The 16,204-nt window shown below is 48.7% G+C and overlaps 1 protein-coding gene across 2 annotated transcripts; it reads left to right on the plus strand.

Annotated features, from left to right (window-relative positions):
- Positions 1-1,747: 1,747 nt before the first annotated feature.
- On the plus strand, positions 1,748-13,832 carry LOC135913674 (uncharacterized). 2 transcript variants are annotated; one of them, XM_065446258.1, is made up of 2 exons: positions 1,748-1,786; positions 12,458-13,832. In XM_065446258.1, the coding sequence occupies exon 2, from the start codon at positions 12,486-12,488 to the stop codon at positions 13,053-13,055; it is 570 nt and encodes a 189-aa protein (XP_065302330.1). In that variant the 5' UTR covers positions 1,748-1,786; positions 12,458-12,485; the 3' UTR covers positions 13,056-13,832. The 2 variants fall into 2 exon arrangements, with proteins under 2 accessions (XP_065302330.1, XP_065302339.1); XM_065446267.1 differs by having other exon boundaries at positions 1,772-1,875.
- The last annotated feature ends 2,372 nt before the right edge of the window (positions 13,833-16,204 follow it).

The raw sequence follows: 16,204 nt of genomic DNA on the forward strand, positions 1-16,204 counted from the left end.
AACAAGCTGAAGCAAAAAATTCAAGCACCCAACACCCACTTGTGCCACATGACGCGGGAACGGGGCGCTACTGACGTACAATCCATCAAGGAAGCAACCGTGGAGCAGTGGGAGGCCTGGCTGCCCAGCCGTGACCCTGAGGGCCAGGCGAGACAGGTGGACAGTGTGCGGCAGACGGCCAGGGCCTACGACGTCCTGGACTGAGGACGCCGCCTGCCTAGGGTGAAGACGTCGCCTGCACGTTTGATAAATAAAGCTTGTTACTACTGCTATAGCCTAGGAACCAGTGCTCGGTTCACCAAAACTTGCACTTGTCATCGTTTTCAACATAAGTGGATCAGTCGGGACGCCGAGATGGCAGTAAAGACAGTAGGCAATGACTATAGCTTAAAAGATATTCGTCATGCAAACGGGGCGTAATAATGAGACTTCTAACCGTATAATCTATCGTGAGAGCCACGCCAGAGCGATGTTTGATCGATGCCAGCTAGAATTTGAATCATCTTCCAATATTTTGTCATCACCTACCATCATCATATTCATCATAACTATAGTTGTGGTCATAATAATCATCAGCGTCATCGGCATCATCAATCATCTCAACAATCATCATCGTCATAGTTATCACGTACCCAGTGACCCCAGTTGCACATACACAGTGACACGTACGTACCCAAATTGACATCAAACAGGTTCACTGAAGAGCGATTGATTGATTGAAAACTTTATTATTCCACCGAGACGGGGTGCCCGCCTCTTAATCTACACGTAGGTAGGGGGGGAGGACGAAGCAGTCCCCGGCCTCACGTTCACGGCCTCAACGGCCAGGCGGATTGCTCGACGCTGGTCGTCTTCAGCCTCGCTCTGAAGAGCGAGGCTGAAGAGGAGACTGAAGAGCGATACATACAGTGACGCATACTCAGCTGCACATACCTGATGACTCCAGGACCACATATCCAGTGACATATACCCTGTGGCCCAAGTGGCGCTTGGACTGCATTATCTCTGGGATTGATCCAGGAGCCTATAAACAACGTTCAGCAAAAACATGCCCGATATGGAAAAGTGGCAGTAACTCGCCAAGGAAGACAACGTGCTCGAAAAGCCAGGGATTGGAAATTCTTTTGGTAGACTAGGGAATCCTACAAGTGTCGTCTCTGCCACGATTCTGTGTGTCACGTGTTCAGTTATTATCTTCTTCCTTTCTTTTTCACATATTGACATTTTGTGCGAGCCATCTCACGTGTCACACACCCTTCAAAAGTATGTGGCATGTGCTGTGGAATCAACATCAGTCACGAAGAAGAAAACGAAGACACCGGATTCTTGGCCGTCCCCCAATTGCATTGGTATTAGGATAGAGCCGCAGGAGTGTTTGGGAACCGATTCATAATTATTTCTGTGATACAAAAATATTACCTTTTCAATATTTCCCATTTTCCATTATTGATATATTTCTCCTTCAATAAATTATCAAATCTGAAAATTCATATAGCAAAAAGACAAGTTCGCTCTACGAAGATTACGTCGGCCTTTTACTTTAGGTGTTTATAATACAAAGTTCATGAGGCTCTATCTTTTTATGCAAAGCTGACTACTTTAATACACACCATTTTATTTCGTTTGTTATCGCTTATTTGCGATTATTTATTTTTCCACTAATATTCTTTATCTTATTATCACACGGTATCTTGTACATTGAGTTTGTGCCATTGCATAAGGCATCATCATCATCGTCTTCACAGTGGGTATGAGCCACTCTTGGAGGAAACCCAGCCAACCAACAGTAAGTCGGCTGGTCACCATGGCTTGCTTTTACTACCCGTTTACGCGAATCTATGCGTTTTTCAACGTATTAACTCCTTAAGCATACCAGTAAGTGAATGCGCTCCCCTTGTAACTGATGTAATTTTCGGAGTCCAAGCACGCGTGTCACAAAATCGCTAGTCCTCGCTCGTGCACTCTGCATGCCTCTACCATTAACCCCCAGCGGCGGTCGCTGTCGTTGGGCTAGTATACTGAAGCGCATGTTCGGTATTTAATAGCACTTGTGCATTTCAGTTCTTCCCATTATGCAAATGTTGGTTTTTACACACGCGCTGAGCGACCTTTACGTGTAGTCTAGAACACGTATTTCTCAGCTATTGCACTTCAAAGCGAGGCGTAGTTCTGAAGAAAAAAAAAAACCAGGAATAGTAACACGCACTTCCCCCTCGCCCCCCCCCTCTCCAGTTCCCTACCCTCGTCCTACGCTGCCTTGCTGTTTCCTGCAGCAGGTGTTCTGCTTCCTGCTGTTCTATAGCTCTTTTTTTGTTTCATTCCTTCATTTCATTCTTTTATTAGTTTCCTGCTTCTTGGACGATCGCCCTCGAAAATTGTTTTCGCGTTTTCTGTATGGTTGCGGAGACGTTACTGTGGGAGACGGCGCGAAGGGGTAGCCGCCGTAGCCACCGTTCATTTACGCCGGCCAGCCTCGGTGCAACGGTATCGCAGGAGTGGCCGGCATCGCGGCCACTCAGGTTGAGCGCGCTAGCGTGTTCCACTCTCGCGCTACCCGCACGTGAGCCCATCGTCTTCTTCGCCTGCTTTGGAGGCAGTAGTCGCGCCGCTACGTTACCATGGTTATGCGCTAACATTTCCTCTGACAGAAAAACTCAACGGTGTTAAATTTATCCATCTTGACTAGACAATTAAGTGCACGTACGGTGCTCAGTAATTCAAACGCGATAATAGGCCCGCATAGCGGCCGGTGCTTTCTGCGCCACCAGTGAGCACTAAACGAAGTCGCAATGCGTCGCGAAGGCCCTCCTTTTTTTCGTCGTATACCACAATGCATTAGCTCGGGGACCTCGGCGAAAACCGGCGGCGAGAAAAGCGCTGGTCGCTATGCGGGCTGGTTATCGCGTTTCTTTTTTTTTTTTTACATACAAAGTATGCAGCATTGCATAAATGGCACGTTTCGAAAGAATCAGTCGAGTGCACACTCACTAACACACCGAACTGCTTTCGTTGTCACGACATGCGGACACACTGCCGATGGAGCCAAGGATGTAACGAGCGCTAACGCACGATATCCTGAAAAGCCACCGGGCTTGCCCTGGCTAGTCTGCAAATTTCGCCATGATATTTGATTTGCGTTACAAACATCATTAATGCAAAAATTTGTTGAAAATAATTTTTAAGATTCCTTCATGTTCTTTAGAAAAAGAAAAACTCCAGAAGCAAGGCAAATATGCCTGCAGCTATATGTTACGACGCCAAACGTCTATCAGTAGGGTTAGCATAGTGACGAGAACGTAATCCCCTTGTAATGGTTAGGGATCATATACACGCATGTCTTATTGGATCCCTATACTCCGTTTCATACATAGGTGCAATGCTGTGGAGGCTAGAGATACTTCTTGCAGTGGCCGCGTTCGCGCTTAGATATAGTTCATTTCATTTCATTGCTACTCTTACCATACAAATTATGAAAACATTGACTGAACCCATAACCAGAGGCTAGAGTGGGGTTCAGAAACAAAAATACACGATGGCAATGACACAGCACTTGTGTAAAATGAAAAGCCAAAAATCACGGCGAAAGACCAAAGTACAGCATACAATGACGGGAAAATAATATAATGGCCATTTTACAGCAGAATGAATGACCACTCACTCGTTCGAGTGAGTGGTCGTTAATGAGAATGTTAATTTGGAAGCTGTCAATGACTTTTGCTCGTGAGCTAAATATTATATATTTGGTGTTGCTTGAATTAATCGTTAGCTTTTCGATGAAAAACCAGCTTGAAATTTTTTTTCAATTAAGCGTTTGTCTTTGCTTCTGATCCTCATGGTCGTCAGCTGTAACTGTGATCGCAGTGTCATCTGCATACATGAAAATATCAGAGCAACTTAGGACCTTCTGTCATGAACAACACGGTACAACAAACACAAACCGAAAACGACTGCACATAGATCAAATAAGGCTCATAAAGTATGTTTTTAATGTTCTATTTGTTTCGTGGGAATGTTTTATTTCTGGGGGTAAAGCATTCCAAACCTTGGCTCCTGAAAACTGCACCAATCTTTCACTGTAGATGTTATTATTCGTTGGCAGATTAAAGTTAGTATGTGTGAGGTTTCGTGTGAGTCGAGAAGGAGAGCGAAATAGGGAGGCATTGAAAGGTTGATTATATGTTACTATGTTGTTTACACACACCGCTATCTTTAAAGACTGCAAAAAGGTCAAAAGAAAGGATATTTATTAACTGGAAAATTGGTTTACTTGCCTATATATATATATATATATATATATATATATATATATATATATATATATATTGTAGCGGGTAATATGCACGTGGCACTGTAGTTGTAGTGGGTAATATGCATGTGGCACTGTGCGGACTGCCACCGCTGCGGCGCGAGACACGAGCGCGGGTTGTTGGTGCGAAGCGCTAGGACTCGTATCTAGAGCTACCTGCGATCCCTCGAACGAGCTACATAAACCCCACTTCATTTGGTGGAGCTGCGGGGTAACCTCAAAAACTGGAACTCCGAAGCAGGACGCTACCGACTGCTGCGACCATGCCTGACGAAACCACCCAGGAAGATGCACCCCAGCCTCCGACGGTCATCGTTTCCGGTGCATTGCGCCAGCGTGATCCTGCCATCTTTAGCGGCACCGATGATCATGACGTGGAGGATTGGTTGTCATCTTACGAAAGGGTGAGCCAGCATAACAAGTGGGACGACGTCACAAAGTTGCACAATGTGCTGTTTTACTTAACCGGCGTCGCGAACCTCTGGTTCCGAAACCACGAACACGATTTCACAACGTGGAGCAGATTCAAGACAAGTTTCACAGAAGTGTTCGGGCGCCCCGCTGTGCGCAAGCTTCGCGCAGAACAACGCTTACGGGGGCGCGCGCAACATCAAGGTGAAACGTTCACAAGTTACATCGAAGATGTCATTGACCTGTGTAAGCGCGTGAATCCGTCAATGGCGGAACAGGACAAGATAAAACACATTATGAAAGGCATTGATGAGGACGCATTTCAAATGTTGCTAGCGAAGGATCCGCGTACGGTGGCCGAAGTTATCAACTTGTGCCAAAGTTTTGACGAGCTACGGAAACAACGCATCTTAGCTCGGCGCCCACCGCCTACGGAAGATTCGTTAGCAGCATTGGTTATTGGCGACAACCACGCAACTTTGCTGACGCAAATAAAAGAATTTGTGCGCGAGGAGGTCGCGCGACAGCTCTCGATTTTGCCGACCACGGAGAAGCCTTCTCAATATTTGGCTCCAGCGATCCGACAGGTAATTCAAGAGCAAGTGACCGAAGCTCTTCCACCTCCGTGTCAGCCGGCTCCCGTGGCCGCGCCTCTGACGTATGCTGAAGCCGCTGCACGGGCGCCTCGTCTGCCGGGATTCTCTCCTCCGCCTTCAGCGCCTCTCCAGCCGGTGTTCTCTCATCCGCCCTCGCCTCGCCAGCAGGTCGCTCCCTTTTTCAGCGCACAGCAGCAAGGCACAAATCCTTGGCGTACTCCTGACAACCGCCCAATATGCTATGCCTGCGCTACACCGGGGCATGTAGCGCGCTTCTGCCGCCGGCGCTTGCCGGCCTTCGTGGGCACCGCGCGACCACCCAGCTCCGGATTCCGACCATACCGTATGCCTCAGCGACCACCATCGGAAGTCTACGCTGCTGATGACATACCAGCACCGCAGTCACAGCTCTACAATACTCGTCGCTCGCCTTCCCCTCGTCGGCGCTCACTCTCACCCATGCGTCGTAGGCCCAGTGCCAGTACTACTGAGGCGGAAAACTGATTTCCGCAGTTCCTGAGGCACGAACTGCGTCATCGTCGGAACATCAAAGTCCTCGTTTTTCCCCCGCTAACGTTATTGAAGTGTCTGTTGATAGCATCAAATGTCTTGCCCTCGTCGATACAGGTGCTGCTGTATCTGTGATTAGTGAGAAACTTTGCCGTAAATTACGGAAAGTGACCATGATGCCTTCGGTATTATTGCTTAGAACAGCCAGTGCACAGCAAGTTCAGCCAGTCGCTATGTGCACTGCCAGGGTGTTGATTCGAGACATTTTGTATCCGATTGATTTCTTTGTGCTAACTTGTTGCTCCCACGATGTGATTCTCGGTTGGGATTTTCTGTCGCGCCATCACGCCGTCATTGACTGTGCACGTGCTGAGGTTCAGTTCTCCGTTCTGTGCGATATGCCATCTGACGACGTTAAAGTTCATGATGTTACCAGGATCTGTGTAGCTTCCGATACTGACCTTCCCCCTCACAGCGCGGTATTTGTCCCTCTTTCATGCGCATCGCTTGCCGAAGCGACGGTCATGTTTTCACCCGCTGCCGTCTTCATTCGCCGCCAGCCTATATTGTTGCCTTTCGCTCTCCTCACGGTGCACCATGGGGCTGCAGAAATACTGATTTCTAACCCAAATTCGTACACTTTGGCTTTGCACTGTGGCGAGACTATTGGTACCATCCAGACTGTGGACGCTGACGTTATTGTGCATTTCCCTGTTCCCGACGACGTGGATACTGCCAACGTAACAGCACTGGCACCCCATGTGCCATCTAACCGAGTACCACCGGATGTTTTTTGTCGCTCTATTGCCGCTGACCTCGAGCCGACACAACGTGAGCGGCTTATTACTCTTTTAAATGCTTTTCACGCCTCTTTTGACTGCAACCAAGCATCATTAGGCCGCACAAGTACCGTCTCTCACCACATTGATACGGGACATCACGCACCATTACGCCAGCGTCCGTACCGCGTGTCATCCACCGAGCGTCGTGTCATCGCCGAGCAAGTTGAAGACATGCTTGAACGTGGTGTTATCAAGCCATCCTGCAGCCCTTGGTCATCTCCTGTAGTACTCATTAAGAAAAAAGATGGCTCGATTCGTTTCTGTGTGGACTATCGTCGCCTCAACAAGATTACACGAAAAGATGTCTATCCTCTACCGCGCATAGATGACGCCTTAGATTGTCTTCATGGTGCCGAATTCTTTTCTTCTTTGGACTTGCGATCGGGCTATTGGCAAGTGCCAGTGGATGAATCCGACCGCTCCAAGACAGCTTTTATTACGCCTGATGGCCTGTACGAGTTTACCGTAATGCCATTCGGCCTCTGCAATGCACCCGCGACATTCGAAAGGATGATGGACAATCTTCTACGAGGCCTCAAATGGAAGACATGCTTATGTTATTTAGACGACGTGGTAGTTTTCTCCCCTGATTTCACCACTCACCTCTCTCGTCTACGCGAAGTCCTTACTTGCCTTACCACCGCCGGCCTTCAACTTAACTTGAAAAAGTGCCGCTTCGGAGCCCGCCAGCTGACCATACTTGGCCATGTCGTGTCCAAAGACGGCGTCCTTCCCGACCCTGACAAACTTCGTGCTGTCGCAGAATTTCCGCGGCCGACTACAGTGAAAGAGCTCCGCAGTTTCGTCGGTCTTTGCTCTTATTTTCGCCGCTTTGTGCGCAATTTTGCCTGCATCATCGCTCCCCTGACGAAGCTCCTGGCTGGCTCTGGTGACCTTCGCGACTGGACTCCGGCGTGTGACCAAGCCTTCACCACTTTGCGTCGTCGGCTTACCTCACCGCCTGTTCTACGCCACTACGACCCGAGTGCACCGACTGAAGTTCATACCGACGCCAGCGGCGTTGGTCTTGGGGCCGTCCTTGCACAACGGAAGCCTGGCTTTGCAGAATATGTGGTTGCATATGCGAGTCGTGCTCTCACGAAGGCAGAATCCAATTATTCTGTCACGGAAAAAGAATGTTTAGCTATTGTTTGGGCCTTAAACAAATTTCGCCCTTACTTGTATGGCCGTCCGTTCGACGTTGTGACAGACCACCACGCGCTCTGCTGGCTTGCGTCACTGAAAGACCCGTCGGGGCGTCTTGGACGTTGGGCTCTTCGGATCCAAGAATTTGACATTCGCGTCATTTATCGATCCGGGCGCCAACATTCTGATGCAGATGCGCTCTCCCGTGCGCCCATGCGATCCGACGAAAGGCCACCTTCATCCACAGAGTGCCCGGTTGCTACGCTTGCTGTTACTGACATGCCGTCTGAACAGAGAAAAGATCCGTGGATTGTTTCTCTTATTGACATTCTTAGCAGTTCTTCAACGTCTACATGCCCTCGAGCCATTCGTCGCCAAGCCACCCACTTCGTGCTACGGGACGCCATCTTGTACCGCCGAAACTATCAGCCCGACGGTCGCAAATGGCTACTAGTCATCCCTCGCCATTTGCGTTCCGACGTATGCACGTATTTCCATGCAGACCCACAACAAGCTCATGCTGGCGTCCTGAAAACCTACGAGCGGCTCCGCCAGCGGTACTACTGGCGCGGCATGTATTCTTATGTCCGCAAATACATTCGGTCATGTGCAGCCTGTCAGCGACGCAAGACATCTTCTCATACGACAGGCCCTCTGCAACCTTTACCGTGTCCTGCACGTCCTTTTGATCGGGTTGGCATCGACCTTTATGGGCCTCTTCCATGCAGCGCTACCGGAAATCGTTGGATAATTGTCGCAGTAGACCACCTGACAAGATATGCTGAGACTGCTGCACTTGCTTCGGCTGCTGCTCGCGACGTCGCCGCATTCATCTTACGGCATTTCGTCTTACGGCACGGCGCACCGCGAGAACTGCTCAGTGACCGAGGCCGTGTCTTCTTGTCCGAAGTTATTAATGAGCTACTCGCCGCGTGCCGCACTATTCACCGCACCACTACGGCGTATCACCCACAAACTAACGGTCTAACGGAACGATTCAACCGCACCCTTGGGGACATGCTCACCATGTATGTTGCGTCGGATCATTCCAATTGGGACGATGTCCTCCCTTTTGTGACGTACGCATACAATACCGCCGTTCAGGCTACCACAGGCTTCTCACCATTTTTCCTTCTTTATGGGCGTGAACCATCCACTACCCTCGACACCGTACTACCATATCACCCGGATGCCTCTGAATTCACCCCTCTTACCGAAGTTGCTCGCCATGCTGAAGAGTGCCGCCAACTGGCTCGCTCGTTCACGTCGGATACCCAAGGAATCCGCAAAGATCGCCACGACAACGATCAGCCCACACAGTCCTTCGCCGTGGACTCTCACGTCTGGCTTCGGCTGCCCTTCCAAGCTCCAGGCCTTAGCCCAAAGCTTGCCCCGAAATATCAAGGTCCGTACCGGATCGTCGCGTGTACTTCGCCTGTGAATTATGTGGTCGAACCGGTGACGCCATCTTCGGACAAACGCCGCCGTGGCCGCGAGACTGTTCACGTCAGCCGCCTGAAGCCGTACCACGACCCCCTTATCGTATCATCGCCTTAGGTCGCCAGGATGGCTCCTCTTCGCCCCGGGGGAAGTTGTAGCGGGTAATATGCACGTGGCACTGTAGTTGTAGTGGGTAATATGCATGTGGCACTGTGCGGACTGCCACCGCTGCGGCGCGAGACACGAGCGCGGGTTGTTGGTGCGAAGCGCTAGGACTCGTATCTAGAGCTACCTGCGATCCCTCGAACGAGCTACATAAACCCCACTTCAATATATATATATATATATATATATATAAATTGCCTATAAATTGGTAATCTTGGGTGCGATCTTGTACGCGTTCCAAAATCGAACGGAGGCGGTCCGTTCTTTACATCGTGAAATAGGTGGTCCGTTCCGTTGTGTTTGTCCGATAGCAGACGACACGGAAAGATTGACAGAAGATATCACGTCACAATTGACGTCATGCCGTTAGTCACACTTAAAGCTGACCAATCCTGTGCGGCTCGGTGGAACGCGCCGCCTCCGTTCTACTTTGGAACGCGTACAAGATCGCACCCCTTACCTATATATGTACTTCTATGACTCTGTGTCTTTCCTGTTTCCTTGTCTTTTTTTCTGCTAAAGAGCATGTATGAAAGAACAGTTCGTGTCTCTAGCTTCGAGAGTACTGTTCCATTCTGGTATGTTATTGGTATTTTAGTGCTAACCTAATGTTTGCATAGTTCGCTGATGTATTTCTGGATCCTTCAACCTTATGCCTGCTAAGGGGACCCGAACTTCTATCAAGTAAACTAATTCTCGCTTTTTGTTCGGTATTTCTTCCATTCAACAGGGAAACACGTTCAGTTCAATTCGCTGGGTAATTGGAGATCGCTATGAGATGTCTCCGCCCTGGAGTGCGCATGAAAGATAACGATGTGTGAGATCCGTCAGATCTCTTCAATCCAGGGCTTACAGCCCGTAATTTGCTGCTGACTGCGAGGGCGGGAGCGGCACGCTCTGAGGTGGTATTGGACATTGTCAAATTCCGATGCATGGCCGAATTAGCTATCTTGTCAGTTATGATTGGCTCGCGTGGCTGCGAGGGTCTCTCTGATTGGCCCGAACCAGTCCAACATAGCAAAATTTGACAGTGTCCAGCACAGTACACCCGGGTGGTCACTTTTCTCACTTTCGCGAGACTTCGGGTGACTATGAAGGCGGGTCGATGTCTCCGGGCTACAGGTTTCTGGCAATGCCCCAAGACGGCGCGCTCGGCACTGTGCTGTAGAAATGCTGTTGCCCGTAGACACGCGATGCGTCCGGCGATAGACACGCGGTATCTCGCGAAAGCGAAAATGTATGTCTCCTTAAGCGATCACTCGGGACTATCATTCTGGAGTAAGCTTGAATCTGGGATACATAGCGCAAAAAATGACACAGGGACAAGCAGAACGCAGGATGAGCGCTCGTCCTGTGTTCTGCTTGTCCCTGTGTCATTTTTTGCGCCATGTATCCCAGTTTGTATGTATACCACCAACACGCCCAAACTTCCTCCCTGCTTAAGCGTGAATCATCTGGTGCAGTTCGCAGACTTCGAGGCTGCTTGTACATCTTATACTGACGTTCCTGACGTTCAAGAAATGGCGCAAAACTTTTGCAGCAGTATTTCAGTATGTGGAATGTAACCGTGGGCAGTGCCAGATTTTTTAAATGTTACCCAGTGAGCCACGGATATAGTGTTCCGCGGCTACGCAGATGCCGTCGAAATTCCTTAATGGCATTGACCTTCTTGGGCAATGGTAAAGATGTAAAAAGCACAATGTGGAGAGGGCAAGTTGAAAGGCTAAAACTGCTTGCACTCTACCAACAACAACATTCGCTGCGAAACGGGCAGACAGTTGGCAATCACGCCTGCAGTGGTGCTATGGCAGCTTCTACAGCTGTTTGATGTCAACGGTGCCAACTTGCTAAACCCTGTGGTCTTAGAAAAATATATCCAAATAGTATAAGGGTTACGTCTTAAATCTTTATATTTATGCCTCTTTCTTAATTAAAAAAAGGTCAGTGATTTGATTCACCAACCTGGAGTAGAATTGCAATCTTCGTGCAGAGTGCAACGTAACTCAGGTACTGAGGTTTAGCTACATGCATTAGAAAAATAATATTAATTAGACTGAGAAAAAAAAAGCTGAGATTGAACTATGCTTTGCAGCATCCGTCGTAGTTGAGCTGAAGCTCTGGAACATAAACAGCTCCATTTAATGTCATGTTGTCCTCGGTAGACGACAGGCTGGAAAACGAAGTTTTGAATATTTTTCAAAGGCGATCTGCCATGATAGGCGATTATTTTAGCGAAAAGACGTTTGAGCACAAGCAGCTTTACGACTTTGCGCCATTTATGGATTCGCTGCGCAACTTCGAAAATTGCCTACGCTCGTGACGCGGCCGCATTCGATGCAAACACGAGAGGGCTTGAAAAAGATGGTACTAACAATTATTGGGGAAAAAATTATCTTTCTTCTTTCTTCCCCTTGGCACAGAAGGCAAAAAAGAAGAATTAGCACTTATAAGATACTTAGGCCGCTTTCGATACAGAGGGGGGCAAGTAAATCATTCAAACATTACACCCTCCAGCCTGATATCTTTCGAACATTATCTGATACGCCACGGTAGTACGAATCAAAGTTATCTCTCACGCCGCGACATAAACTTTATCTCCTACAGAAACCACCACACCGACCGAAATGTCCTCTGTATAACAAGTCGATTCACCTACTAGCCGACTTGCAACACCACCACACACTTACACACTCTCCTTTGCACATTCACTCTTTGACTAACTCAACATTATCCCGCACATAGTGTCTCGCTTATTCGTTCATTGGTCCCATCACACATGCACGCACGCGCACCGCACACAAATACACACTCGCACGCGTATTCATTCGAGCAGGCATGTCATTTTGGACATTGTCAAATTCCGCCATATTGTCGAATCCACAATCCCGTCACCTCTCATTGCCCCACAGGGCAGCTACGGCCTCCCTGATTGGCTGAAAACAGCCATTGAAGAATCTCACAATACGCCATAACTTGGCACTGCCCAAATGGCAGCCTGTAGCCATGCCTCGCGATAAAAGGCAATGTTGCTTCCCGCCCAGCTTGACACCGGTACGCACAACCCGCGCGATGGCCGCCGAGGGCAGCAGCAGCGCAAGTCACACAGCCACCAACTGCGGCGACGCGGCCTGTCTCCGCCCCTCGACGTCGACTACCGCGGGCACGGGCGGCCTTCGACCACGCGCTGTTCGCCGCAGAGCTCGAGCCGGAGTGCCGACCGCTGCTGAAACGCCTCCCCCGCCGCCGCCGCGTCAGATCCCGGCGCCTCTGCTGGAAGAGGCTCATTCCCCGGGTGCGGCGAAGAGGAGAGAACGCCTCGAGGAGCTCGTGGAGAGCATCTTGCTGTTCGCCATGAGCAGCGCCATCGTGCTCATTGCGGCCGCTGTCGTCTCGCACTTGACGGGATGCCACCACGCCGTGGGCCTCTCGATGCTCGCCGCCAGCATTGTGATAGACGTCGCCAGCTTCGTCGTGTACGTCTTCAACCGCAACGAGAGGACACGCGAGCAGCTCGCCGTGGTCCTCTTGCCGATTCAGAGCGGCCTGTGGCGCAGTCGCTGCGTCCCGAATGACGACGACCGCGACCGCGCAGGGTCGCTACGGGACGTCGGTGACGTGTGGCACGGCAGCATCGTTTAGCTATACCGCGATCCGTTTTTGTTCAGCCACGTGGGGCGAGAAACAAAAAAAACACACATGAACTGGCGTATATCAAAGTTCTCGCGCCAACGAACAAAGTGCGCCGGAGGCGTTTCCCGAACGGTGCGTCGAGAATCGTTTACAGTGATATGCACCGTGGCATTGCATAGAAATTGCAAACGGCCTGCATTAGAATAAAAGAAACAAACTGAACGGTGTTATTAAAGATCACCGTCAGTGACTTCCTGTACCGGTCGTAACACTCGAACGAGTGTGATGTTGAAATTAAGAGGTACCTTCGCCGACTAGTGCCTGTGTTTTGTGTTGTCTGAAAGCGAGATAGTTATTCTTTCTTGATTTGTTAAAACTAACTCGTGTTTATGTTAATGTTCAGCAGCATCTCCTTTTCAGGTTTAGTTCATACTTCTTTTTCCTCATTGTCCGTTCCTTATAGAGTACCGTAATGTATTCAAGCGCTCTCCCGGCGATATGGCTACTGGCATTTGAAATGGCGCTTTTATATCGGGTTACGCTTTCTCTTATCACGTTTCTGTGAGCTTAAATCTCAGGCTATATCAGTACGCAGGCTTTACAGTAAAAATGAAAGGAATATTTTAAAAAGTGCATGTCCATTTCGGTCGTAGACAAACTGCTGTCGCATTGTCGAAATTTTCGATGGAATGAAAAAAAAGCAATTCTTTTTTTCTTGCGCTTTTTTTTCTTCTTTGGGCTCAGATTTGACTCCACACTAATATACACTGACTTTGTACGCTTTCATTCAGCGTGTCACTCTTGTGAACTGCAGACAATCGTGAAACCCGTCCGTGGGATGAGCGCGACATTGGAATTTTATGGCATCCAACAAAGAATCCACCGGCCAAATCCTGATGGTGTACGACTGACGTCTGATCGCCCGCACCACGCAAAATAAAAAGAAAATTAGAAAGCAGCGGATCGAAACGTTGCTTTCGGACTTCAGGCGCTAAATATTGAAGTAGTCATCCTTTTTCCCCAGGTGCAATACCTCGTTTGAGAGAGAGAGAGAGAAAACAAGTTTAGTGAAAACGCCTGCAGAGTCGGGTAGGCTCCCTCCAGGCAGGGAGGACAAGCTTTTACCGTGACGCGGCCACTACGTCGTTTCGAAAGGGGAAGAAATGAAGTCATTCCGGGACAAATACCAATCTAATTAGGGCGCATGGTGACGTCGATCGACAATTGGGTCCAACCCCAGAATATCGTTAAAGAGACACTTGAATGTAAGTTGCGCCATTTAGCGTCCCGAAAATGCACAGTGCGTTATGAGCGACGCCGTAGTGCGGAGCTTCGGATTAATTGTGACCATTTTCGGGTTGTCTGACGGGCACCCAAATCTAAATACACTGGCGTTCTTGCACTTCGAGTCATCTAAATGCGGCAGCCGCTGCCGGGAGTCGAACCGGAGACCTCGCGTTCAGCAGTGGAACGCCACCGCCGCTGAGCGGCCGCAGCGGGTAGAGCTTCTGATGTGAAGATTCCGAAATGGCCCATGCTTAGCGCGACCTGCGTTCACCTTGCCCAATTTTTCAAGTAGGCCTTGAGCCACCATTTACACATATTATTATCTCTCTCTCCCCATCTCCTCCCCCTCTCTCTCTCTCTACCCCTCCGCCCTCTCTCTCTATTGAACGTTCTAATTCTAAACACACCTCCCCATGCGCTTTCCATTTTGTATCTATGCGCGCTTTCCACTTCTAAATTTTGTATTGCATACACCATCTGTACTGCCGTGTATTTTAGTTGTTTGCAAGCGGCGAGAGCAGTGTTTTAAGTTCGCCTTCACCCGATCCGTTCGCCAATTTAGAGCACGATTGAAAGATGGGCTCGTGTTTTATATTTTCTCATGGGTAGGTATTACTTTAAAAAAGAAATAATATAGATAGTAAGTGTACATTAACAACGCACGGATGACTACCAATAGCAAAAACCTGGCAGTCAAAAAAGAAAGGAAGGGAAAGAATGAGATCTTATAAAACAAAATCTAAGGTACATGTACAAAACTGCCAACCTTTCCTTGAAAAAAAATAAGGTAAGGTAGCAATGCCGTAGAAACCTATCTCTTTCTTAGCTGGTCATTTCACCTTGTAAACTTTGCCAGCTGCTCTATTTTTTACGGTAAGGGAAAGGAGGACAACATACTAAGGAGAGGACAATGTGCCTGCAGCAGAAATTAATCACCGAACAGAAAAATAGTATGCCAGCGAGCTACGAAAAAGAGAGGGGACGCAAAGATTCAGTCGACAAGGAAGCGACATTATATAGTTATGTAGGTGAAAGAAAATGAACCCGCTTTAAGATTAAAAGGAAAAAAAGAAAAGAAATAAAACTCACTGTGAAAGAACACCCTGCTGCGCTGAAAATGTAAGAGGCCTATATAGACCCTCCAGAGGTGAATGCCACTCGAGGGCTGAGATAGACGCGCATCCATAGAAAAAAAACAACATTAAAATAACATGAAGTACCGAAGGCGCTTCTCATGTCTGCGTTTGAAACCAATTTTTCTAGCGTAAATGCAACTTAGAATCGTGCCGAAAATACGAAAACAAAGAAAGAAAAAACGCAATCGTCGAGATTGGCGATAAGAAGAGGCAACGAGACGATGTCGAGCTTGACAAAGGTGGATGACAGCACTTTCTAGTGTAGCGAGTCGTGCTTGTCTGGGCGCCAAACACAGTGGCGTAAAAATTATGCGACACTTTGTACCATTCTTGTGCCAAAGTAGCATGTCCAGCAAACTTTCAACAACGTTCCAAAAGGTTTTCAATAGGCTTCCAACAGGTTATGGCAGATAGTAACAGTCCGAAGAGCAGCCGTCTTTGAGGCACGTCTCTGAGTCATGGAATGAGTTTGTGCACCCATGCTCAACGCTTTAGCCATCTCGTAAAATCACCTTGTTCGCTTGTATTATTGGACTCCTTTGCATCGAGTTTATAGGCAAAAATAGAAGCGACAAGTCGAATTTCATAATCGAAAAGTAAGGAGTCCATTCGTGATGCAGCCGCACTAAGCACGACGGGCTTCAGAGTCAATGACCGCATTTTCAGCGTCTTTTGAGAATCCGAATTTTACGCTAACGAGCAATACGGACTGTAGTCTACTAGAGTGGCCAAGAC

Source organism: Dermacentor albipictus, chromosome 1, assembly GCF_038994185.2.
Source record: "Dermacentor albipictus isolate Rhodes 1998 colony chromosome 1, USDA_Dalb.pri_finalv2, whole genome shotgun sequence".
Classification (NCBI taxonomy): domain Eukaryota; kingdom Metazoa; phylum Arthropoda; class Arachnida; order Ixodida; family Ixodidae; genus Dermacentor; species Dermacentor albipictus.